The 27968-nt window shown below is 40.7% G+C and overlaps 1 protein-coding gene across 1 annotated transcript; it reads right to left on the reverse strand.

The window, feature by feature from the left end:
• Nucleotides 1–14918: 14918 nt before the first annotated feature.
• On the reverse strand, nucleotides 14919–21156 carry CTCFL (CCCTC-binding factor like). The gene is given in 5 exon segments (XM_058036529.1): nucleotides 14919–14948; nucleotides 17202–17335; nucleotides 18019–18177; nucleotides 19774–19981; nucleotides 21022–21156. Coding segments are annotated over 5 exon segments (666 nt in total).
• Nucleotides 21157–27968: the final 6812 nt, after the last annotated feature.

The following is a 27968-nucleotide window of genomic DNA, read 5'->3' on the forward strand; positions in this document are numbered from 1 at the left end:
ATATTTAAGCTTCCAAGAATATATCCTTTAATTTTTAAAAACAATATTTTGATAAGAACATGGAGCTAAACATTGGTTCTAAATGTGAACTATCAGTAGATAAAACTTTGTATTCATAATCCTCAGTGTAAGATCCTCTGTGATTTATAAAGATGTGGAAGTGTTTGGGACAGCATGGGGGTTTTTCCCACAGCAAAACCTGGTGATTTTCATGCCCAAACAAGTGACAAACATTGGAGCAGTAACAGCAACACTAAACTGAGAGAGATTAATGACTGGAACTCAGTTTTGTCTGTAGGAACACTGACCTGATAAACACTGAATATGGGAGTGGAGCAGAGATCCAGGATTCATCACTTCTGTTGCAGAGAGAAAACTGAGAGGATTTGTTCCTCCAGCCACTGCAGAGCTGAACTCCCAGCATTGCTGTCGCCTGTTTATCTACAGCACCTCCATTACATTTTAAATTATCACTTCTCATTCAAATTTACTTAGAGGGTTTAGGAATCTGGAATATAATCACAATGGGAGGAAATCCCTGCCATGCAGGTGTGGATTTCCTTTCAGCCAAGGAAATGGGAGTTAGAGCATGGTGCAGCAATGCCACCAAACCAAAAACTGCTCCAAGAGTTACTCCAGACTGAAATACAAACAGGGCAATATGAGAAGCAGATCAGTTCTCAGCAAGATCACTTTACAGATTTGGAGCACAAGGACATGTGTAGGAAACACACAAATTCTGCAATCCTTTCCAGCCACAGCCTCTCCCTGTGTGCTCTGAGGTTTACTGGAGCTGTCTGGAGCACTCCTGGCTGCCCTGCAGGGCCCAGAGCTCAATCCCACAGCTGAAAGTCACTGTCCCCCGTTGTGCACTCCCACTACTGCACCTGCATATTTGATTTCTCACACAAAAGGTCAGAAGCTTGCCAGCAGGCTGCCTGCCTCTTCAGACACACAATGCCTGCAGAAAAATAACCCCAAGGAGCTGCTTGCTGTAATTTCCTGCAATTTAAGACCATTTATTTTTAAAACTTTTGCTGCCAACCTCCCCATCTGACTGTCACCCTCTTGCTGAATTCCACCATCAGAACATAGTAATTTATTAGAGATCAAATCCAACCAGTTATTTGACTGTCTTGGTTTTAAATACTACTCAGGCTTTTTAGGCTTTTTAGCTCTGAATCCTTCTGGCTCTCTATAATTAATGTTCCTTCAGCAGAGGCAGTGAGGGCTGGCTGTGCACAGCCCCTGTTAACCCTTTGAGACCACCACAGCCCACAGTGATCCAGTCCATTATTTTGACTTCTGGCATTTGGGAATGAATTTTCCCTGGCAGTGGGATGAGTTCGGCCACTCTCCACCCACGTGCTCAGGAGCTGCTCTGCTCTTGCACATGTTCATTAGCAGATTGTGGGGTCACAGCCACACATATGGGGCTTGGGGAGGGGCTGCAGCTTCCCCAAATCTTTGGTGGCAGCTTTGAATTGAGATGAGAGAAGGGGATGGTCAAGGGGATGGATGTCTGCAGAGCCAGGTGTGCACACGGTGGTGCAGCACCAAAGGTGCACGTGAGAGCAGGGATAAGCCAGAAATTGAGCCATTTCCTGTGGAAAGGGGGCCAAAATCTCATTTTGAGTCACCAGGGAGCTGCTGTGGCAGAGAGCCAACAGAATACTGGGCTGCTCCAGCAAGGGCATCACCAACAGAAATAAAATCATCATCATCATCATCATCCCACCCAATGCAGCACTTGTCAGGCCTCAACTGCAATACTGGGGTCACTTTTGGTCCCTGCTATGCATAAAAAAGATGTGGAAAGGCTGGAGATAGTCCAGGGAAGGACCACAAAGATGATCGAAGAACTGAGAGGATGCCCCACGAGAAAAGGTTGAGAGAATTTGGGTTGTCCAGCCTCGAGAAAAGTAGGCTTAGGGAGATTTCCTCACCATGTTCCAGCTTACAAAGAAGATGGAAATTCCCTTTCTACAGGGAACATCTTTTGCAGAAAAATCTCCCCAGTGCTGGACACTTTTAAGATTCAGCTGGGCCATCCTACCAAGGCTGTGATTTTGTCTAGAAGGGTTCAGTCATAAGATCCCTGAGGTCCTTCCCAACCTGGTATTCTATGGCTCTATGAAAAATATTTATGAGTAAATATTGAATTTATTCCTACATTGAAAGATAATCTCCTGAGCTCTTTAGGTCAATATTAGCATAGCCCAGAGGGGTCAAATAGCAGATATTTGGCAAGAAGTAAAAACCACTGCACAGTAAAAGGAGGTTGACAGTGAACACATTTTCCTTTAAATTTTAGCATCTTGTTACCATACTTTTTTTCCTCCAGCTCTGACCTATAGCCATGAATGGCAAAAAAAATAAAGCCAAGAATAGGAAAACAACAATATTAATCAAGGTCTACTCTCAGATATATATTTTTCCTAGTGAGTATTTCATAGTTAGGAGAGCTGAATTTGACCTTGAAACATTCCAATAATCCCTCCTCAAACAAATTCACAGAAAAATTACTATATTTGATATTTACTTATTAGAAATTGCAACTGCCATTGGAATTCTGAAGGGGCTGCCCTAAGAAAGCCTTTCTGGGTGAACTATTTAAGGCAGTATCCTTGATTGAACTTCCAGCATTTTAGCTAATTTGACCATGTTTGTCTTCTACCCAAAGCACTCCCAGCAAAAATAGCTGAGAGAGCTCCTGTGCAGCAAGAACTCTGCTTTTTGCAGTTCTCTTTTGCTGTATTTTAAGAAGATTTTTTCCCAAGTCTCTTATCAAATAGCTTTTAGTAGTGACAGATATGTTTGGTGTAAGCCTGTTGGTTTCCCACGAGCAAGAGCTTCAGGGGAAATTCAAGAGTATATTTCAATTATAGACACTGAATGAATCATAGATAAATACCAGGATCTCTGGAAGCACAAAATACTGTTTTCTGTTTAGATAAATAAGTGGCAAAAGGCATAAACCAAATGACAATAGTATCAGATTATAGCTGTTATTGAACTAATATAAAACATGTAAAACTCTATTCTGAGCCACACTTTTGTTATTTCAAAGGAATTTCCACCAAAGAAAGCAATTTTTCAGACTGCATGCATATTCTACTGGGCTAAGTGGAGTCTGAAACCTATAAACAATTTGTACTAATCTAATTATAAATGTACTAATTTGTGTTGGCACAAGACCATGCTACTACCTACTTATTTCATAATAGTAAAGACAAGTTTAAATTAGTACTTTCAGGAGAGGTATATGATGTAAAACCATTATGTGTCTGACAGCAGAGCTTTCATCAGGGTGGAAAACCCCAGCAATTTCACTGAATAAAAAGGAAACCTGACTGGATAAATTGCAAGAGGAGAGCAAATCTTTGTTGCTATCCCCACACTGGGGTGCAGTTTAGAGACAGCTCTGCCCCATCACACTCCCTTGGAGTCAATGCAGAAAAATCCAGGAAGGAGGAAACAACAGCAGATTAAAAGCCACCAAAGCAGCTTCCAGAAAATGTTCTTCTGGCCCTGCCTTTGTGTCAGTGTGGGTCCAGAGGAACACGCCTGGACCTGCCCCAGAGAGGAACCAGCCTTTGTTCAGAGCAGCGCTGGGCTGCCCTGCGCTTCTTCATTCCGTCAGCCCTGGAGCCACAGAAGGTGAGACAGGGCACACAGAGCCTGGGAGGGCAGTGAAAACGCTGCTCAGAAAAGGGCTGGGGGCTCACTCACCTTCCCCACCAGCCGCTGGGCAATCCTGATCCTTTGTGGGGCTTTGGCGGAAAACAAACTCTGCAAAAGCTTCTTGCAAAAACAAACTGTGCTTCCCATCCCTCGGGCCTCTCTGGTAAATGAAAAACTCCCCTATGGGCAAAGAAACAGTCTGTTAAAATGGGAAGTGTTGTGTGTTATGCACAACATTCAAACAGTTTGAGGTAAAAAACACAATCTGATTGTTGTGTTTGAGGTAGTTCCTGCCTTTTCAATTCCTTCTTACTGAGCACAACCTCTAGTGAATATTTCTTATTCTTCATATAATAAAGTCCTAAGTGCTAAGGGCTCACTGATTAATAATGGCATTATTTCCCCAGTTTCATTCAGCAATGCAACCACAAAGCTTTTGGATTTCTGGGCTGTGTGAAGGGGTATGAAAAAAGCTAGTTTTGTGTCAGGACTAGCTTGTGTCCTGTTACGGTTCACTCTGCAACAAAAAAGCTTTTTGTATTAAATTGTGATGAAGTCACTGGACAAACTCTAGAAAAATGAATCAATCACTGTAAGAAAAAGATGCCCTTTCAAGTTAAATATTATGAATTATGTATACTCATTCATGCTGCTTATTGATATTTGTTGTGAAGTAACAACAGCTTGTGTATTCATCAAAGGGTTTAACACTAAATAGTAATTTAATGTTTAAATCACAATTACTTCCCTGTTTCACAATGCAACTATTTCCTAATCACCTGCCAAGAGGAGAAAAAAAAAAATCAAAATAGCTTTCTCCATTTCTATCTGATGAAGGAACTTTTTTGATTTAAGGCACAGGATGAGGTTCACTGCCAAGAAGATTCACCAGCAGCCACTGCCTGAGAGGAGCTGCATCCTCAGGGAGCAATTACAGCAATTATCTGGATGGATCCTCTCATCAGCGACCTTTGACTCATCCCCTACGAACTGTCAGGCTCCATCACAGATGGGGAAAGCAGTTTCATTGTTCCCACCATCAGCTGCTGCTGAGAGGGAGGAACCCCCGAGGCTCAGCCCGAATGCCCACAGTGCCCTCCTGCATCCCTGGCAGGACCTGGAGCTGGCAGGATCAACCACAGCACCCTGCACACCTCTACATCCATCACAGGCATTGGGAGGAAACAGAAAATATCCCGTTGTGTCCAATGTCCAGGTGCATTTCCTAATGCTAACAGGTGGGGTTTGTTGCTTGTGCATCACTCCTTGGAAGTTTGGCCCAAAAGAAGACACACCTTTCATCTAACCAGAATGAATTTACTATCTGTAGTTACTATAAACTTACAGTTCTGCAAAAATGGAGCACAGTCTTACCCCTAACACTATCATGACATTTATTATCCCACAAATTTTACTGGAGCAAAACTGCAAAAGTTTTGTCAGAGGACATGGCCTGGAAGGTACAGCTCATGTAAAATTAAACTATTTCAATTCACAGTCAGTAAAGCTAAATGGTGAAAGGACAAACAGCTCCCTTCAAGCAGCAGGACATTTAAAATGGGATTGGCAAATACCAACTAAAAACAGCTTCACAACTTTCACTTTGCAGTGAAACAGCTGATCCTATAACAGAACAAAAAATCACCTTTGCCATAAAGGGACTTGAGCTTAGTTGTCTCAGCCTACAGCTCTTCCAGAAGAAGGATGTCAGTTCCAGGCTTAATTATAATCACCATTAGCTGCTACCTACCATTTAATTAGTTGGTAATAAAAGCTAGTATCTTTCTTATCAAAGCAATCAGCAGTGTCACTCCTTTGCATTCCCCTCATTAGCTGCAAATGTTATGTGGCAGAGCAGGGATAGAACCAATAATAGTTCAATTTGGGGAAAACAAAAAACCAAGCCCAAAAGTTAAAAATAAAATAATTTAGAGAAGCAACTCAAACAGTCAGCTACCAAAGGAGATAGAAACTAAATTCTTCATTGTCAAGTGCCAATTCAAAGTGAAAACAGATTGAACCAAAACTGTCCAAAACTGCTTTCCCATTTTGTAATGCTCACACCCCTAACGCCAGACAGAGCCCAGCTGTTTCTGCCACTGACTTCAAACAATAGCTGGGCTGTTTAAAAGCTTAAAAGCTGTTTAAAACAGGGAATGATGTTTGCCTGAAGACATACTTTATTAATGCAAATTGCTTTCAAATGCACATCCAGTTTCTTAAGCAAAACAAACCCGAGATTTCAAACGGAGTGGAAGTCAATGCTAGAGCCATACCCAACCTGTCAGCCACAATTCAGTCACCCATTAGGAGTCAGCTTGCATTCTGCAAAAGGGGCCTCCAAGGTTTGTATCAAAGGAAAATGTTTTTAATTTCACTCTTCCTGCTTTAGAAAGGCCTTGAGATTTCAGAGTTTGTGTCTTCTTTTTGGACCTTCCAATTAGCACCAGCTTGCTCGTCCAGGATGCTGCACTCCACTCATGCCCATGGCTGTTAGTCATGCTGCCACAGTGCCTTCCTATCAGCTTAAGCACTGACCTTTAAGAAGTTATAAATGTTATTTCAGCTTTAATATTCTGATTTTAATGTCTCTGGAAGTGATTAACAGCACTAGCTTTATGTCTTCAGGTCCTTGCCTATTTGCTCACCACCTTCTGCTAATGTAACTTAATCAGCACATGCTGCAGCTCCCCAGGTTTCTATTTCTGGTTCAGTGAGATTGAAGTAGTAATGAGCAGAGCACACTGTGGGTTTCATTGCTCCTGAAAGGAAGAGGATTAAATCAGAGATTCATTTTGTTCTGTGTGTCATCTTTCTCATCTGTATAATGGAGACAACACAGCTATGGCTGAGAGACAGAGAGGCTTCCTCACAACAACAATTAAACTCCCATCTGTTAATTTTTTTGTCAGTTATCTTTGCAGTGTAGTTGTGAGATTGTTAAATAATCAAACTCATGTAACTAACAGAAAAGTAATCATGGCAAGGATCTCCAGGAATGTGCCGACAGACAGCAGACAAGTTTCCCCGATCCAGACTCAGCAGTCAGCAAAAAGATTTGAAAGACAGGAAAGAGACTAGTTTGGATACAAAGGAGAGGATGGCAGGAACGTTACGATGACAATTCAAGAAAATTTCTTGGAACAGTTACAAAAATGGAAATCAGCTGGAAATCCATAATTTCCTTGTATAGTGTGCAAGAATAATGCTTAGACAGTGAGTAAAGACCATCTCATGGTAAAATGTCACATCACAGCATGAGAAGTCCCAGTCCTTGTGGTGACGCTGATTGTGCACCATTTCCACATTGTTGTGTCAACACTTACCTTGGAGAATGCTTGAAAAAAATCTACTGGATTTGACAAGTTCCTCCTTTATCAAAGGGCCAGGTCACTCCTCATGGCCTGTGCCCACTTCACCTCACTTAAAAGGACTTTTTAAAATTCCCCTAACAAATGTGTTGCTTGTTAAAAGCCCTAACATCTCTTTAAGATTTCTTAGATAAGCTGCTTAAATTATCAACAAACATTAACTTTCTTGCTATGTTAAAAAGATTTATCAGCAACAGAAAATAGATTAACATGCCCTAGTGCAGGCTCCCTGCACCTGCCTTGCACTGGTGCCACTGCCCTGACCCTCCATGGAGCAGCTCAGGCAAAGGGAAACACAAACACAGAAAAGGCACGAGCAGGGCTGAAGAGCTGTCACAGTCCCTGAACAGCAGGGACCAGCTCAGCCTCCATCAGTCCCACTGGGAGAAAATTCCTGTTCCAGGCACAAGGCAGCCCCAGCCTTGCTCAGCAGAACACAAGGCAGCAGCACACTCCCTTCCTCTCTCCTGGTGGCGGCATTAGGAACATGCTAAAGGAAAGAAAAAGCTGTTTTTGTATCGCCTGGACACGGCCAAAGCGATGGAGGGACGGGCCGAGGGAAACTGAGGCAGCAATTCCAGAACCTCGAGCGGCTCCCGGAGCTGCCGCGGCCCCGTGCTGCCACCTGCGGGCAGCAACGGGAATGAGCACGGCCGGGAGCGACCGGTACCGGACCGGGAGTGACCGCGGCCGGGAATGACCATGGCCAGATCCAACACCGGGAACGACCACGGCCGGGAATGACCGATACCAGATCCAACACCGGGAGTGACCATGGCCAGGAATGACCGATCCCAGATCCAACACCAGGAATGATCGATACCAGATCCAACACCGGGAATGACCGATCCCAGATCCAACACCGGGAACGACCACGGCCGGGAATGACCGATCCCAGATCCAACACCAGGAATGACCACGGCCGGGAATGACCATGGCCAGATCCAACACCGGGAACGACCACGCCGGGAATGACCGATACCAGATCCAACACAGGGAATGACCACGGCCGGGAATGACCGATCCCAGATCCAACACCAGGAATGACCACGGCCAGGAATGACCGATCCCAGATCCAACACCAGGAACGACCACGGCCGGGAGTGACCGATCCCAGATCCAACACCGGGAACGACCACGCCGGGAATGACCGATACCAGATCCAACACCAGGAATGACCACGGCCAGGAATGACCAATACCAGATCCAACACCAGGAATGACCGATACCAGATCCAACACCAGGAATGACCACGGCCAGGAATGACCGATACCAGATCCAACACCAGGAATGACCGATATCGGCACCGGGAGTGACCACGGCCGGGAATGACCGATCCCAGATCCAACACCAGGAATGACCACGGCCGGGAATGATCGATACCAGATCCAACACAGGGAATGACCGATCCCAGATCCAACACCAGGAATGACCGTTATTGGCACCAGGAGTGACCACGGCCAGGAATGACCGATACCAGACCCAAGAGTGCCCACGGCCAGGGATGACCGATCCCAAACCAGCCCTGCCCCTGAACTCCAGCAGGAGCTCCTGCAGGAACACCAGAGCCAAATTCCAGTCTCAGCTCCTTCTTCTTTTGTCCAGGATTCTTTTGAGGTCAATTCTTCCAAATTTCAGGATGCAGCTCATTCTAATTGACACATCACTTCCACAGGGTCACGTCACATTTTAGCATCATTGAAGCTACTCCTGTGTCAAGTCTGTTTCATTACAGAGCCAAAATTCTAAAAGAATGTATCCAAAGGCCTGGTTTTACTCTTTCTCTGCATTTTATCTGCTGGGTCTGTGAAAACTGTATTTCCTCACACATTAACTATTTAAAGCATAGACAATTTCAGCTTGCAGAGGAAACTCAGCATGCAAGTTTCCTCTTCTTTCCCAAATAACTGAATTATCTCAGAACACTGTTACATAATGCTACAGAACACTCCAGTATTATCTGTTTCAGACATGAATAATTCCTCTGTATTTAACAACTCCTCCACAATTAGTAAGTTAAAATATTTTAAATTTGGCATCTGTTCAGAATATGCATTGCTTTAAAAGATATTAATACATATCTACTGGTCCAAAATATGTGAGTAATATAATGAAATTAAATTATCTCTGTAAAATATAAATCAGAATAGTGATGCAAATATTTGCATTTGCATAGTTATGCAAACTCTTAATCATGAAGAACAATCACTGCTGTAGAAAAGCATAAGGCCACTAGGAATGGCTCCTGAGGAGGTCAAAGCATTCTTTCTTCATTTCCAAAATGACACATTCATAGCTTCTAACTACTGAAATAATAATTTGAAAGTTCAGAGATAAAAATATCTTTTATTACTACATTCACATTCCACTCTATGTAGTCTGATTTTTAGATGTCAGCACAGAATGAGTCAGCTTTGTTATTAACAATTCAAATGAACAATATATATTCAGCAAATTGATCAAGGAATTTAAACAACTTCTAAAATTAATTTTAACCAAGCAATCTGCTGCTTAGAATTTATAACACAAATGGAAACAGCTCAACAAGAATAAAGTTAACAATATTATTGAAGCAATCATAATGAACAAAAGTATTCTTAAGTCCTGTCACTTGTAAGAACAAATGAACTTCCTGAAATCTTACCAGCATGAAAACAGACACAGAGCAATCAATATGAAACTTTATGAACACTGAAGTAACAGATCTGCAATGGAGGGACAGAATGAATAAGGAACCAAAATTAATTCAAGCCCTCTGACTTTTCAGGGTTAGCTACAAAACTGAAGGAGGTTTCTGTTACCACAGTGGTAATTCCTGTTCATGTGTTTGACTGAGATGATTGATGAAGGTCTTGGTGAGGCCTTTGGTGTGGTGTCTATAAATGGGATTATTTATTTAAGGCTGCAATTATCTCCTGCTAATCCCAACATCCTCCCTTATCTGCTCACTGGGCACAGAGATACTGGGGACACTGCATGGCCCAAAGCTCCTGGCCCTGCTCTGGTCACAGAACAGCTGCTGAACTAAACAAGTTACCCTGGAACAGGCATGTAGACATGTCACCAAGTACAGGATAAAGGTGCTATGTTAATAAACTAACTGGCAAAAACGTAAAGATTCATTGTTTCATTTTTGAAAGTAAAAAAGTTAAAAGTTGCAGTTGCTGTGAGCCTGCAGCTCACCTGGGGTGCCCAGCACAGGAATTCTGTTCCTGCCCACATCAGCAGAACCTGCAAGCACAGCCTGCCCCACCTGCAAACCCAAACCATTTCATACTGGTCAAATTCCACACCAAAATGGAGTTAAACACAGATGTTAACCTTGAAATTGGGATGAGGGTTTGGCATCCCAATTAAATTCAGTTGTTACATGACCTAATATTATTAATATTTGCTAGTTATGCTGGCACTTATTTTTAATGAAATGTAACACAAGAATAGCAGCATTAAATATGAATATTTAAAAAGTATTTAAGATTTTATGAGGCTTCCAAGTATTAATTATAAATTACAAAAAAAAAAGTGTGAACAGAGCATAAATGGCAATTGTGATCATTGTAGTGAATCAGAAAAATTAATAGTACTTACTGCAATGACTCTAGTAATCATTAAGAGTTAAACCCAGTAGTTCTTATAACCTAAGGAAAGTTAGAGAATTGTATTTGACAGTTAAATTATTTTCTGATTTTTAAGTGTACTATAAACATGAGCTTTCCTAAGTAACACAGTTGTGCTTTATTGAAGATCTAATTAATTGGGTGTGGTGTGGATCTGGTGCTAAATGGAGGATCACAAACTTACAAGGAGCACTTGCAAGGCTGGTTAAAGAAAACAGATCCCACCTGCATCCAAGAAAGAATCAGCTTAAGGTCACACAAGGTTTCACATTCCCAGAATATGGGGTCGTCCACACTTCTCTGCCACCCTGCTCCTGCTTCATTTTTGCCATGCAGTTCTGTTTCCCCAGCTAAGTGAGCTGAGAAAAACTCAGACAAAAGATTAGTTTCTAATTACCAGCAGTATGAGGCATAAAAAATGGTGCTTTTCCACAAAATTGTGTCATGCATTCTATTGCATCATGAATTCGATTAGAAACTAAAGTGTTTGCAGAAAGGAGATTTAGTAAATGTACCTTGTACTAAAAAATCATTGCCTTTCATGTGCTTACCTCAGCAAAGTATAAGCACTGAAATTCAGGCAGCTCTCAGTGATACTGAGGGATAAACTTGCCTCAGATCAGTCTGCAATTTTGTGAGTAAAGCTGGCAAAAAACCAATGAAAGGGGAAACAACCAATCTATTTTTTAATAAATAACTCTGAAATTAGCTGATTTTTGCCACTCTGTTATTACCTGTATGTAATAAACCAGGTGAAAGTTGCCTCTAACTTTCCCATTTTGCAATGGTATTTAGGTCACACAGTAGAAACTGCAGCAAGAAGAAACATGAGCACATGAGAAGGGCTTCAACAGCTTCCAACCAGCATCTTTTCCACCTTTCTAACTGGAGGTAGTTCCACACTTTGAGTTACAACTACTGAGAACAAGGAAGACCAATCTGTTTGTGCATTGTTTGTCCATCATGCTGAGGATCCATTTAATGAGCTGCTTCTGCTCTGTGTTCCCTTGGAGTTGCTGTTTCTGTCCCATCTGAAACAGGAATAATCTCACTGGCACAATGTTCATTTTTCACAGTAGAGTCATCTGGGAATAATTTCAGGGCAACTTTGAAAAAAAAAAATTAAATATTGGGATGATTAATCAGAAAGACAAGCAAATATTTCAATAAATTTAACAAGTATGCGATTTAATTTAGTGGAGAAAATGCTGCCAATATGTAACTAAAGCACATCTTTTATCTTGCACTTTACTTGGGGAATGAATTTATCTTCTGTTGAATATTACATTACAAGCCATGTTACTGAGTTTGGTATTCTCATCAGAGGAAAACTAAGCATTTTTTAACTGGAAATTTAATTATCATAGGCATGCTTTTTCTTTTTTAAGTATTAGCAACAGCAAATCACTGACAGCCCCAGTCTCACAAGTCATCATCTGCAAAGCCACACTGAGGATCCCACAGGCCCCTTCAAGTTGTGCAAGTGGACAGTGATATATTTAAATACTTGCAAATGTCAGTTTTGGGGAAAAACCTTCTGGAACAGCACAGAAATTTCTAGGTTTTGTGTGAGTCAATTAATGAACTGAATATTTGCATGAACAACATCTGAAGACACATTATCACAGCCCTAGAAAATCAAGCTTTCAGATGAAGGTATTTACAAGATATCAAAAAGAAATTGTTTGCATGTAGGAAAACATTAATAAGCAGCAAAATCTAATTACTGCAAAAACATAAACACTGCAGCTGTAACACTTCTCTCTAACCATACCATTACAGCCTCACCAGTGAAAACAGAAGTGTCAATGCTAATGTAAACTCAGCTGCTGATATATATTCATTAGATTCAGAAAAGCTACAACATTTTTTCTTCTTACCATGTCTAATTTTCTCTCAGTGCAGATACAATCTGATACAAAGGGTGAGGTTTAGGGACACCTAGGCCTAAGGTGTATCTCCATTCTTGTCTCTTACTCCACAAAGATCATCTGAGAGCATTGCTAAAAAGGGAGGCAGGGATGGTACCTGTGCAGAGACCCAACTCACACAACAAGAATTTCTGACACACAATAAAGCCTGTTCTCAAGTATTCTTCCATTATTAGCTCCACTGTGAAACAGCAATTAAGCAGCAGGGAAGATTCAATGCCTTAGCCTTTTAGTCTTGATTCTAATTTACATGATTAAATCCTAACTTAGTCACTGATTACCTTCTGCCTTAGCACACTTCGGGTTCTCATGGATTTTAGTTTTGCCTTTCCTTCCTTTTCTGGGTGTAGCAGTTTTTGCCCTCACCAATCCACGATTTTCAGCATGCTTACATATATTACTCTGTTAGCATAATGAAGAATAAATATATCAATCAAATCTTAATCTATGTAAGCAATTTAACAGACACAAAGCAAATATAGTTCTGACAGACAAATTCTGGAACACTAAGTGGAAGACTGACTTAGTTAACAACTTCCATAAAACTCCTGAAGATTTTCCAGAATATATTAAAATTCTGCTTTAAAAGAACATTGCCATTTGGTGGGTATAAAATAAAATTTATCATTTTCTGCTTCCTGGAGAAGCAATAAAGTTTCACATGTAAAATCTGTATGTGGAAAAAGGGTCACATTTACTTTGAAGTGTGCACAGTTAAGCCAAAATGAGAATATGTTCTCATTGCATATGGTTTTGAAGTGAATAATAATTTCTTACTTTCCTTGCTGAATGGGTTCTAGCTATCCTAAAAGTACTCTTTAAAATAAATTTTTCAGTTCTGACTGAATTTAGTCAGAATTCAGTCACATTTCAGGCTCAAATGCTACATTTTGTTCTTTATCACAACATCCCTGAAAGTGACTGCTCTTACTTTATACTTCTAAGCAGTCCACGTACCAAAGACTTATCAAGAAGACAGACTCATCCTTCCAGCATATCAACCTCAATTTGTGAAAGATTTACCCTGGAAATAAGCACCACTACACTATTTCAGCTGGACTGCAGTCAGAAAAGTTTTTATTTTCTTAAGGTGACTATAACCCTGGAAACTTAAAATTATATGTAGGCTTTTTTCTTACTGATCAGCTCTCTTTTCACCAACACTTCTTCTGAAAAACCAGAGGGTCACAGTGCCACAGGCATCAAGCAAATCATAAAACAGAAAAAGCTAAATATTTGCTACTTTGCATTTTAAAGAAATTAAAATATCAACCACAAGATGTCACCACATCTCCTTGCAGGAGGAATTTACCTGTAAAGCTACAAATACATTTTATTCAAAATATTGTGATAATATGAAGTCAGCTATAACATATTTGGTGAAATTTTGTGAAAATGAGAGATTTCACCTCCACTTAGCTCTATATTATGTTGTTAGTGTTTTCCTTTAGACTCACCCAAATCACTTTTTCGAGAAAGGAAAGCACTACAATGTGGACATTGGTGTTTTGGTGTTTTAGCCCATTTTCTCCATGTTTCTGTAACACATGGATTTTCATGGTACCTCTCTGAGTGAATCTGGCCTGGCAAACATAACACTCATAGCGTTTTTCACCAATTAAAAAGAAATTAAAATAAGATATGCTTAGAAACTCTACTTATTTAATATAAATTCAAATTCCCACAGAATTCAACATCCATGTTCTAACAGCAACAGTCTCCAGATCAACCAAAAGTTAATATTAGTTGACAGCGCACAAAAGGCCAAACAAGTCTCCAGAAGTTTACATAACTGATTGCAACACAAAATCTTGGCTTTCTGAGTCCACAAGTCAAACCGCTGAAGCATAAAGCCTTTCATATAATTGTAAACTAGGAATTAGGAACTATTTTAAATTGTCATCTATTCTTCCTTGAATACTTCATGTACAAAAATGCAGAGTTATCTTCAAATATGCAAGGAGACAAAGTAAACAGCAGTAAAACATCATGGTAAGAGTGACACACCATCAGCCATTGATAATGGTGGGAAGAGAACTTAGGAAAATATTCTCTTGCCTTTCCTCCCCAAAAAGCCACATCAGGTGTGACTACCATTAAAAAGTACATCAACACTGGCAACTGGCACAGCTTTGAACCAGCTCCAGACTGCTTCTGTGGAATTAGTCCCTGCCAGGAGTGGGTAACACTATTGAACTCTTCCAGTTGGACTCTTGTGGTTGACTCTCATAAAAAAATAATTCAGTTTAATTGCACCAAACTGTCTCAAGATATGAACCAATGCGTGACAAGTGGGGATATTTGGAAAATTTGATTCAAACCACGCTGTCACACTCTGATTCAACCTAAAACATTAATCAGAGCACAAATTACATATCATAATTGAGCCAAGTTAAACCCTGAAGTACAGGATTGATACTCACTGCCCCTGAGATGACTTGCATGTTACAGAGCTATGACAAGAACACACTGCTTTCAATCTTAAAGCAATTTAATTCTTTGTTGACCAAATTGGTTGCTGGCAATCTGGGGTCACAATAATATCTATGTTCTTAACAGAGAGTTAAAAATCTCTCACAGATACCTCTCCATGTAAAATCAACTAATTGAGAAATAAAAGAGACAACCTGACCCACAGAAAATGAAATATTTCATGAAATATTTCTCTAATATAAAAGAAGTTTAGGAGGAACAGCAAGACTAACTACTGGGATTCCAAGTGCCAAATCCAGAACACTGAAAGAGAACATGTTTTTTACGCCAAATCACAAGTTTAAAAAGGGCTAATTGTGAGGCTGAAATAAGATTGCTCTATGGATATTGAGAAGCTCAGGCCCTGGGCTTGATCACTAGCCCAGAATTCCACCTGTGTGAGTTGACATGTGCCTCTTCAGTTTGTGTAGGCATCTTTGCTGGCATGGCTGCACAGGCGGCAGGGGTAGGGCCGCTCTCCCGCATGCTGGCCTCAGACAGAAAGGAGAGATTTCCTAAAGCAACATCTACATTAGAGATGCATTTCATTAAAATATAAGCTATTTTACATGCTGCACCTACTGCAATTTTAAACTTTGTATTAATCCCAGAATTAACACTCTCACATTTGTGTTTTTCCCTGCATGATCAGCCTGTTGTGGCTTTAGGACACTTCTGCACTCTTTCCCCATTTATCTTACTTTCCTATTTAGTGTCCACATTAGCAAAATGGGAAATTTTGTAATAAAAACAAACAAAGATAAAATTTTAAAAAGAGGATACCTACTACTGTCAGGCTACTTGGATATACCAAACATGAAATTCTTTGAAAACACTCAGGAAAATAAATGAAAGATCAATCTCATTATCCAGAGTCTATTCACCTTCAAGTCCCAATGAAGCACTTTAGTTACAAAGTTTAATTCAATTCTACTTTTTAATGCTGTTTTTCTGATATGTTCTACATAAATATTGTAGGTATGTGATTAGGAGTTATCAACTGTTCAGTTCCTCCATTTATGAACACAATTAATGAATTCATTACTAGATTCCTTCAAATCTACACTACTATTCACTTAAATAAAATTAAACATGACTGCCAACCTTTGATACACAAAAGTCAAATAATCTGCATGGCAGTGCTGGAGAGCTGTTTCAGCTTTCTTCATTCAGGTAAAGCTCACAAGAATGTGAGTTCTGTAACAGCAGTGAATGCTGAATAGCTCCTTACTGAAACAAGGGAGAGAATAAGGTAATTTAGTATCAGCTGTCAGGCTTTTTAAAGATGCAAGCTATCAAAAATCTAATTATTAAGATAAGGTGCATGGAATAAAGTTCAGGATTGCTTACAGCTTTAGATCTGGATACAGCACAAATTCAGATATTGAACATCCACTAAACTGTGACAGTGATTCAATCACAGGTGCATTTCTAAAAGCCTGTGCACCCAATTCAATTGCAATTTCCAAGTGCACCCTTAAGGAGACTCTAAGGTATTTTATTCCCGATGGAGAAATTTCTAGAACTGGAAAAAACTCATACATCATCAAATATATAAACAGAATACATTAACTTCCTTTTAGACATTAGCTAGTATTGTCCTACAGTAGATGGAACATAGTGGAAATGAGGACCAAAAATGCTTTTGTAGGACCAAAATCACACAAACACATTGTCTAACAACAATTTTAGCATTAAAAAAAGAGGAAAAGCTCTTATAATGCAACTAGTTCTTAAACTAAATGAATATTAATTTGAAGCAAGACATTTGCAAATACTACATGGACAAAGAAGGGTTCCAGGAACTCAGGCTACTTGTTCCTTTTCTTCAGGATGATGGGGATGAAAAGATGTGCACACAAATGAAATGTAATGCAATGTAATGAAATGTAATGAAATATAATGAAATAAATGCATGGCACCACAGAGTTGTAGCCATCAGCCACCTTGCAGTAACTCTGCAGCACCATTACAGATAAACACAATCCATCAGCATGTCCAAGGCCATCAGCAGAGCCTGGACTTCTCATGGTTAAAAAATCTGGGCAAAAATTGGATGTACATTAAAATCCTGGCATGTGAAAACCTTCACACCCTCCCAAAAGATTCAGTAAGGCTGTACTTACTTCCACACTGGAGTATTCACATATTGTGCACTTGAAAGGCTTCTCCAAAGTGTGCTTGTACCTCCTGTGTCGTGCAAGTTCCCCTCAGGTCACAAAGGCTGTGTCACACTCACTGCATTTATGGGGTTTGTTCCCTGCAACAATGCATGTGAGACTTTTATTCAACACCACAGCAATTTGATTTGTCTGCCTTACATCAACATGCAAAATTTTTTAATAAAACCATTTCTGATATTCTGATTTTTTACATACAATAAATCATAGAATGATTTGGGTTGGAAGGGCCCTTAAAGCTCATTTTGTTCTACTCTCTGCCATGGGCAGGGACACCTTCCACTGTCCCAGGTTGCTCCAAGCCCTGCTCAACCTGGCCTTGGCATTTCCAGGGATGGGGCAGCCACAGCTTCTCTGGGCAACCTGTGCCAGTGCCTCACCACCCTCTCAGTAGAGAATATCGTCCATATATATGTACACAGTAGATTTATTATAAACACAATTTATCACTTTGCTTGATATGTTTATACAGCTAAATGAAAACATCACAGAAAATTCTATTCTGCATGTAGGAATGCAGCACAGCTGAAATCACTGTTCAGCTGACAAGAATTGTTACAACGGTACTGAACAAAATAAACAAATACACACACACAGAGTTCCTAACTACAGCCCATGTCTTCTCAGTGCAGAACGCCACAGAAAACCAGAGGAATTTCTGAGCATAAAATGATCACAGAACACGGCTCCAAGGCAGAGCCACTTGCCTGCTCACTCAGTTTTGAAGGCAGTGTGTGACACAGCATTTTCAAGCCCTGGGTACCTGTGTGTGTGTTGACATGGCTGTGCAGCAGAGCTGCCTTGGGGCAGAGGTGACACGCGTGACGTTTCTCGCCCGAATGGGTTTTCAGATGACGCCTAAGACTCCACAACTTCACTGAGGTGAACGTGCAGAAAAAACAGTTGAAAGTTTTCTTTTCTCCTGTTGGAACAAAGACACATTTACACTGTACATGCCACAAAATAATGACTTTACTTTTTTAAAAAAATTGTAGCATTTCTAATGAGTCCCTCTAGTCTGGATAAAACTACTTCAAACTTCTACATCACAGGATTCATTAAGACTTAAGTGATTTGCCCCCAGAATTGTGTTAATTGCTGGTGATACAGTTTAGAATCTAATCCCAGGAAACCTAACTCCTACCCTTGCCCTCACCACCAACACAGGATGAGATTTCCTCTCTAAGTACCATCTTTAAGACTTACAGCCTGTGCAACAAACTTCTTGATAACAACCGTATAATTAGCACTAATTAAATTTATGCAAAGATTTGGAAATTGCAGGTTAAGCTACTCCCAGCTTTCTGGTGCTCTTGAATCTGTAAAGTGCATATAAAAAAATCATGATTTGAAAGCATCTTTAAAATTACTGGTCGAATTTGAGGGGAAAAAGTCAGTTCTGTGGAGAAGTCATAGATCAAAGTTCGAGGCACAAGAGTAATGAATTTCTTTTGAGAGTAACAAGTTAAGATTAAACGTGCAACACTTTTAGTTATGAAGAAGATTTGAAACTGTGAAATGGCAAATACGTCATATTTGAAGAGTCTTTCCAGAACAGTTGTCTCAGCTCCCAAGTGTGCTCTCTGTAATGATTTTCATGCTGAGACCAAAATGCATTTCATACATTGCTTTATACCACACAGAGATGTGCAGATAACACTTTGCTTCAGTAAAAGCAAACAAAACCACTTTATTGTCATTTGTTCATTGTGGATTCATGCCCACACAAAGGAACATTGTTAGCTTTGTTAAAACTGCTCAAACGTGTTTCCTATAAAGGCTGTAACTGAACCAGGGGACACCAACAATTTGTACAGTATCCACAGAGAGCCCCAGCCAAGATACCTTAACTTCCAGATACAACACACACATTTACAGACTCAACATCATTGATGTCATCCAATTTTTACAGTACACACACAGTTTCTAGGGAAACAGATGCTTATCTGTTCTTTTCTGAGTCAGTCCTTAACTTCTGTAACATACTTTAAGGTTTCTAACATCTTAAATCAGCCATTTTCTGTTACTCTTATTTAGGCTTTGGGAAAGGCTTTGCTGACAGGTATTGATTGATAAGTGCCCACCACCCTCTGCTGGCAATGTGGAACCACTCTAAGCTCAACCATAAACCCTCAAACAAGCACATTTTGAAGCTGAACGAGTGGATCAAGACACTAAATAAATTACTAGGTTTATTCAAAGGCACTTATACAATATTAACTTTGAAATCTCCCTGGAGGTTTCAAATACCACACACTGTTCAAAAGACCATTAATTTCTAAATGCCATCCAAAATGTCTCTCCTGAACACAAGGCAGATGACATCAGCCTGAACAAGAGCTTCAAGCACTTAGGGCTGACGGTATTATTTCTTCTTCCAAATTTCCACAGAATTTTACTTAACCTAATCTAAACAATTACCACTGTGAATATTTAATGCAAAACTTCAACCTCAGTTCAAAATCTTACTTTACATGTCTTATTTAAAAATTAACTACAAAGATTATTAACTTTTTACCTTTTTCCTGTTGTGGAGCACCAGCCTCAAATTTTAGATTCTTGAGATTTCTTACAACTGTTCGTTCTGATGCAGTTGGATATTCCTGCTCTTTACTTTCATTGAAAGAGTCTGACAAATCATCACCCCCTTTGCAGCTCTGACTCTTTGTTTCCCCAACAGTGGAAAAAACTTCCTTTCCTTCGCCCTCTTCAGATGGTCTCAGTTGCTGGATGTTATTTTCAGATGCAATGGCATCATTATCTCTGTTAATCTATTAAAAAAAAATGTTTTACAACTTTCTCAATTAAAGGCAAATCAACTGAGCAGTCAACAAAATGCAAGCCACCAATTCGTTCTGATTTTCAGTCTTACATGTGATGGACAAAATTTGCATTTGGCATACAGCAGCCTAACTGATAAGTTACAATTAAGTAAGAATAATTACTAACATTATGTCCTCTCTCTTCAAAATTTTGTATAAAATTTCAGAGCATCATTTTAAGTTTGCAGCACTGAGAACACAGAAACATGTATCTTTATTTTTAAAAGAAAATATTTAAAATTTCATTTCAGTACTTCTAAAAGGAAATGAGAAGTATGCTCTGTTTTTTAAACAAATTTAGGACTTTTGCAGGCTAATTGTAATGCCTTCTCTGTCATATACCAATGAACCAGGCTGTGATACTTCTTGCATTAGCTAGACTCAAATATGGCAATATGACCTACCTCAGAAATCATCTAGTGATGGACAAAATTTATAAGAAAAAAACATAGATTTTAATTGTAGAACCAATATAATAGCTAGCACAGAAGAAAACAGCAGTGTTTGCATGTCCTTTTCAACAAAATTCATTTCAAATAGGACTGTATTACATAACCAGCTTTAACGATGACTGCAGGATTGAGCTAACTGAATTAAGGAGAAAAGGGGAAATTCTGTAATGCCACTTGAGATGGAGTCTATCAAACAAATAGTAGCAAACTGATGAACTAAATTAAAAATTTGTCTGAATTTCAACAGTTAAATATCATCTTGACATCTTCTTGATAATCTGGGTCTCTTCCAACTCAGAATATTCTCTGAATCTAGAAAGCCTAAATTTCTAGTTTGTCCTTTTAAAAATGAGATGAAACTACAAAAAGATGTACAGAGGACTGAATACTTAAGCCCAATGAATAACATTAATTCTTAATTCCGAACCAAATCGGTGTGACAGTAGAAGCTAACAGGGAACAACATATCTCTAATTCCACTTTATGCAGAACTTGTACCTCCATCGGGAGCGTGCCTAGTGGTTTTTCTGCCGCCTTGCTTTCTGCACTCTTTACTTGCAATGTATGGGTCTGCGGCTGCTCCGAGCCGTGGAGCACGGAGATGCTGTCCCGCAGGGTCAGGGCCATGCCCGGGGGCACGGAGAGAGAGCACCGAGCCCGGGCAGCGCCCCCGACCCGGCCCGGGCAGAGCCCCCGGTTCGGGCAGGGCAGAGCCCCCGGTTCGGGCAGCGTCCTACAGGCTCTCTCCACACACAGCGGCCGTAGGCTCGGCTTTGTCCCCGCCCGGGACACAGATCAGGGCCCTGCGGGCTGCCCGGTGTCCGTCCCCTGCCGGGACACAGGACTCTCCGGGACGCGTGTCCCGCCCGCGCTGCGCTCCCCGCTCGGGCCAGCCTGGCCTCGCCGCCCTTTCCGCTGCAGCCCCAGGGCTGCGGAGCGGTTCTGTTCGAGGTTAAACACCAGGGCAAACCTCGGCCGCTCAGGACCAGCCCCAGCCCTGCTCCTCGCCCGGGGCTCCCCCGGCCCAAGGCCCCTCTCGGCCGCTGCGGGCGCTTCCCCGCGGGGAGCCGGGTCCCCCCGGGCTGTTGGGCCGGGCCCGGGCTGCCCCTCGAGGGGAGGCAGCAGGGAAGGGGCTCAGCACCTGCCGTGCGCCTCGGCATGGCCGCCTCTGCCATCCTCTGCCTCCCTGTGCCGCTCCCTCAGCAGCAGCTGGGGTGGGAGCCCACTCATGGGTAGCAGCTTTGGGGAACAGCTGCTTCTCACCTGTTAATTCCCTCCAAAACACAAAGCCCCGAACCTGCAGAGGTTTCCCTCCCAATGCTCAAGGTGCCCGGTGCTCCTTGGTCCCCATGCATGGCAAGACCTGTCAGAGCAGCTGCCGTTTTCTCACCCTCTGAGCTGGCAAAAATGAAGATCTCCGAACCTTAATTGTAGGCCCTTAACCTTCTGCTCCCACTTGGCTGGAGACCGCGGGGCTGAGCTCAATTGGTTTCTCCACTTGGGAAATATCTGAAGCACTTGCCGTGTTTCTGTGGCGGAAAGCCTCCAGCCGGGAGCCCGGCGCTGGAGTGCCGCTGAAGGGCCGCCTGATGCTGCCGCCACATAAGTGTTGTACAAAATTGGCTCAAGTGGCTTTGCAGAGGCAGTGGAGCGATGTACAAGCATCGTTACACTGTTCCTTAGGCCAGGATTGGTTATTCAGCGAGAACAAGTAGAAATACTTTTTTCTCCAAAGGCATTGTGAAAATGTCTTTGAGGTAAACTTGCACAGTTTGAGTGACTTAACATTTAATCTTGTGTACCCTTCTAGACTAGTAATTTCCAGCCATCAAACATTCTATAAAACCCACTTACTTTGAATACTCTATTATATCTCAGTGCAGACGACAGATTTGGAGCTCTACCTCTAAATATTAGCTCCGTGCATTGCAGGGTACAGCACGCTGCACAGGGACTGCAGCCCAGTGTAGTCCGGATCCTGTTAAACTGAATTACCAAACACAAATCCAAGCCCCAAACCAAGTGGTGGCTTTCCTTGCCTGTGGAAGTAACCCAGTACAACTGGCATTTGTGAAAGATCTGTAGCAAAAACAACAGCTCACACAACTACCCTCAGATTAGGTGGGGTTATTAGACCTCATCCTCAGAGATATCAACTGAAAATCTCATAAACACCCTTGACAACAGCCACTCCTATCCACAGTTCTGTAAAATCTTAAATGGAGAAATAATACAACATGTTTACATTTAACAACTCCAGGTTAGTCATAACTATTCTACTGCTTGGAATCAGCACAAATCCAAAGCCATTATTTAAGGCTGAATGTCTATTCCAGCAATTTAGTGCTGATATTTTGGTTAGACACCACATTATTCATCATCCACAAATCCACAGGCTCTCAAAACTAAAGAACAGGATGCAGAGTACACAATATATTCACATAATTAGGCTGCCAGTAACTGTGGCCAGAGATTTTACTTCTTACACATTCCTAAATCTTTTCAAGTTGCTCTGTATACTGTGCAATTATGATAGTTGAAGGGCACTGTAGGAAAAAAAGTTGTTATAATAGTACACCATCCTTTAGGTTGTTTTAATGAGGTTTTCTGCACTTCAGCAGTCATCAACTTCTAAGAGCTGTCCTGCCTTGCACTTCTGCATTATTAATACCAGCACCATCCATGCAGCTACAGTAAAGGTCTGTCATTATTTCCATTTTTAAACGATGTTTCCAAGGATTTATAGCTCAAATGCAGAATGGCCCTTCAGTTCATTTTTTGCTGAATTTAAAGGAACTATTTGGATCAGCAATCTACAAATTCAGCCAGTTTCTGAGTAGGTTTTGATACACTAGAGGTTAACAGCTCCATAATGGCCATTATGGTGTGTTGTGTGAACAGTCTCCAGTTACTGCTGCTGCTGCATTGTCTATCTCTAGCTGCAATCAAGCTTCGACCCACTCCTCTGGGAGTCTGGTTCCTTCTAACACATCAACAGCCTGCATGAAAAGTCTATCACGAAAGAATAGAGATGTATTTTGCATTTTAAGTCATAATTATACTTTGGGGGGTAAACGTTCAAAATGAATTATTGTTTGTTGGGAGTATTTCATTAGGAGCAAAAGGAATTTAATGTAGGCACATTTTCTTGTGCTAAAGTAATGTTACATAAAGAAACAAAATTCAGCCACAGAATTGCAGATAAATTACTGATAAGAATCTACCAGTGCATGAAAGTGAGTACATGGACAAGTAAAATCCTCAATCAGCAGAGTAAATTTCCTTGGCTGCACTAAGGAAACACAGCAAACTTTGTTCTGATCTGCGGTTTTCCACCCAAGTATAAACAGTGCAACTGATTTTTTAAAGCAAAATACTGGGTTAGCTCTGCAGATTGTCAGTCTTAAATCTGAATAATGTCTTTTATAATATTTAAGATGTTTAATGTGTGTTAGGTGGAGCCGATTTTTTAAAAAGCTCCATTACCATATAAATAAAGCATATTTGACCTTGAATGTAGTTCAAGGTTTGCTTCCCTTACTGTGTTTTAGAAACTCACTTTGGATGACTGCAGAGGCTGTTTATCCATCCTCCCTGGTGATGCTTTGCACCTCCATCACAGGTTCCAAACTGCAGTCCTCCGATGCCAATGGAAGGATTGCCATCAATTTAACAGGGCTTGGAATTAGGCCCAGAATAGATAACTATGTGAAGCAATGACAGTGGGATTTATTTACACATTTTTGACCTGTCCACAAACTGTAGAGTAAATCAGGAATGCTGCAGTGCACTTGAAAGAGAAAAATGAAAAACAAAGAGACCAAAGCATAAAACCCCCAAAAAACAAATAGGTTCAAATTTAACCTCCAATGCTCATAATTGTTTCATTTATGACACTCTGCCTTGTAGCTGAAACCTCCATTCTTCTCCAGAACATGACTCCTGTTAGTCTAGGAGAAAACCCAGTCTTTGTTGTGACTTATTTTGACAGCTTTAATACCATTTTCCACCTGGCATCTGGAAAGTTTTCCATTTTCACTTTCCACCAATGTCTCACTTTTGTTTCCCAGCATGTGTCGCGTTGGCGCCGCACCTGTCAGCGGTGTGTGCGCCTCAGCGCCGCGAACACGCACGCCTCCCCTCTCCTCCCACCCCAGGGACAAGCACTGCCTTCAGCACCTCTTTGGCAGCGAGATATTGCCCCTCTTGATAATGACAGCACCAGATAACCTCCTTCTCGCCATCACCTGCTTCGGAGAAAGCGGAGGTACTTTTAAAATCTTCTAAATGATCTGGCTCCTTGAAATGTTGCTCAGGTCTTGAAGCTGTCACTAAATGGTTGAAGTCTCTTTGCTGTATTTTTTGGTGCTCCTTGTTCCTTTGGTGTCCCACTTTCACAAATATGAAGCATTTCTTCAGAGACCACCAGAACCCTTAATTAAAAAAAAAAAAAAAAAAAAAAAAAGAAAGCACATCAGCTAATGAGTGAGATAAAAAAAGTTATGTTCTTTTTGATGCTGTTCTAATCAACTGAATCTTGCAGATTCAGAATTAAGTCAGTGCTTCAGTGCTGGCCTGGAATATTCTCAGGAGAAAATAAACAGTTTGATCACTTGGAAAGAAGAATATTATTATTTTTTTATTTTTTTCCCCCAGACCTCTGGTCCAGAGATGGAAGCTACAGTTCATTTTAGCAGACATCACTTAGGATTTAGATCTGACTTGGATTTGCCTGCCCGAAAGAACACAATTCTCTGTCTCCTATTGCTGCAGTCATATAAAAAACTAGTCAGACCTCAGACCCATCAGGAACATCAGAACATACAGTCCTACTTGTTTCCTTACTGAATCCCCAAAGCAGAGAGAAGATGGGAGCAGAGCAAAGCAAAGCCAGATGGAAATCATGCTGGAGGGTATTGATTGACTAGTGTCTAGGCAGGCTATAAATTACCACTTCTCATGCAAAGAGGAGGGTGAGCAGAGCTGCAGAGCTGTCTCAGGGCACAGTGCTTGGACTGTGCTGTTCATGCAGGATCAGCTAAATTCAGGTTGTGCCTGAGGCACAGGGAAAGCCAGGCTTTGCTCTCCCTCCAGTGCTCATCTTGACTTGGAGGAGACACATCATTTCTGTAAACATGAGTGATTCTTGCAGCAGAACAAAAGCAACTCCTATTAAGTTAAAAGACTTAATACTTTCAAGTATTGTCTGTGCTCTTAAAATCCTGCTCCATACTGTAAATGATTCTGATTATATAGCATGACAAAAGCCAAGACCTAACAGAGCACAAATGTGGGTTACATAAAAGGGGAAGTATTTAGCATAAGCTTATTGGAGCTGAAAGTACCAGGGATGATTGATTGCTTAGACACAAGTCAGGGAAGTGGTCTAAAAATTATTAACCATAATTGCAATTTGTCTATTAACTGTTTCATCTAACATTATGATATATTTAGAAACAATAATACACAATTTGTTCCTTGTGGCAAACAGCAGAGCTGCGTGCCTGGATCTGTTTGGAAGAAGGATGTTTATTGGGAGGCATATCACTTATTCCATTTCAAAAGACATTAGTGTGGTTATGCAGTTAACTACACCTCAGTGACTTCCACTGTTTTTACAGAATACTCTTTAATCCAACACATAGCAAAGAAAGTTTTTAATACAACTTGCCTTAGTTAGTTATTACAGGTTTCTGTTGCTGTTTGTGCAAGGGTGGAAGAGTTAAAGGTTTAAAAGGCAGAAAGTTTTCCTCTTGTTTTGACTAAACTAGGGGAAACGTGCTGGAGCTGTGCAGAATTTGATTGCCAAACACAGATAGAAGATACACAGTGAGAAAAGATAGTAAAGGTTTAACCCAGCTGATGTAAGAAACAAACTCCAAGGATGCCCATGTTTCCTTCTTTTATCAAAGCACTGTTAATCTTTAATCAGGAAAACAGTTCTGAGAACAGCTCTTTGTGCACAGCTGAACAGACACCAAAACTTAGAAGTTAATAGGATCACTGAAGAATGAGACTATTAAATGATTGTCCTAATAAATCTGTGAGTGACATGTACAAACCCAGAGGAGTTCAAATTCTGCTTCCACGTGGATGTGCAGCAAGTCCAGGTTAAACCTTGCAAAATCAGCAGTAAGGAGGCAGTTGGTGGGTTCAGAAGAGCATTGGGTTCCTGTGCACTTCTTTCCAGCTCAGATAACAAATCCTCTTGGGCATTAAACTTTCTGAGGAGTCCAAATCAACTTCTTAATTCAAAAATCTAAAGAAATCAAGAAAATTTAAGAGAGTATTTAACAACGTGTACATTAATGTCACTTCACTGAACAGCAGGTGATGTAGTCCATGATATTTATCAGCAGAAATACCTTAAATCTTAGTTTTTACACTGCTACAATGTTGAACCATCACTTAAAGTCCACAACCAGCTAGCCACAGGCCTGTCCATCAGGAACTGGTAATGAAAATATAGTATAACAGGCTTAGTTGCACATCTTTTCTGCTCCTGTAAGAAACCAAGTCAATTTTATAGTCTTTGTAAGTTAAACATCAAGAATGAGGCAGTGTCTAGAGAGCAGATGAGAATACCTGGGTGACACGTTTTGTGAATCACAGTTATTACTCCATTCAGAGCTGCCTCTACAAACTGAAAGTCTCTTGATCTGTCATTCATACCCATCTTTTGTTTAAGATATTATGGGCAGAGAACATCTATGCTTCACCTAAAATAAAAAGTTACTTAGTGCTATTTAGAGCAAATACCTGAACCTTAAAAGGTTAGCAAGTGCATGGGGGTTTTAATTTTATTTGCAGAATGCAAGATGATTGCTGTTCATTTGTACATGGTGGTTTAAACACCCATGTAAGAACCTTCTCTTTACATGAACAGTATTGATATACACATATATCTTCCTGAATCAGTAAATTTGGAGAGTTACAGATGGTCAGTCAAAGATGCACACATAGCAGTCAGAATTCTGTCTTCCTAAAAACATAAGAAAAAAATTCCCATGATTTCCAGGGTCCAGTTGAACTCCTGATCTCTCTACTAAGTGTTGTTTGTAGAAATAATCATAATTGTGGCATTTGTCTGGTAAGAACCATTTACACTGACCAAACAAAAGTGCCTTTACATTGAAAAAATCCCATTGTTGTCCATTGATGTTGCCTTATGCCTTTTACAATGATGCTAAGCAGAAATGTACAGTATGTAGGATTTCACCTGACCTGTTAACACTTACATAAGAATTTTCCAGTAAACAGAGGATTCGTTACAGGGATTATTGGTTTTTGTGCAATGTTGATTTTCCTTCAGCTGCCAGGTTCAAGAACCAAAAGGTATGTAGTGCTTGACATAGGCACTTTTGGCTTCTGACCTTTAGATGTAGCTTGGCTTTCATTTCTGCATAATCAGCTTTTCTATCCTGTTGTTTGGCTTTTAG

The sequence above is a fragment of the Melospiza georgiana genome, chromosome 17 (genome assembly GCF_028018845.1).
Source record: "Melospiza georgiana isolate bMelGeo1 chromosome 17, bMelGeo1.pri, whole genome shotgun sequence".
Classification (NCBI taxonomy): Eukaryota; Metazoa; Chordata; class Aves; order Passeriformes; family Passerellidae; genus Melospiza; species Melospiza georgiana.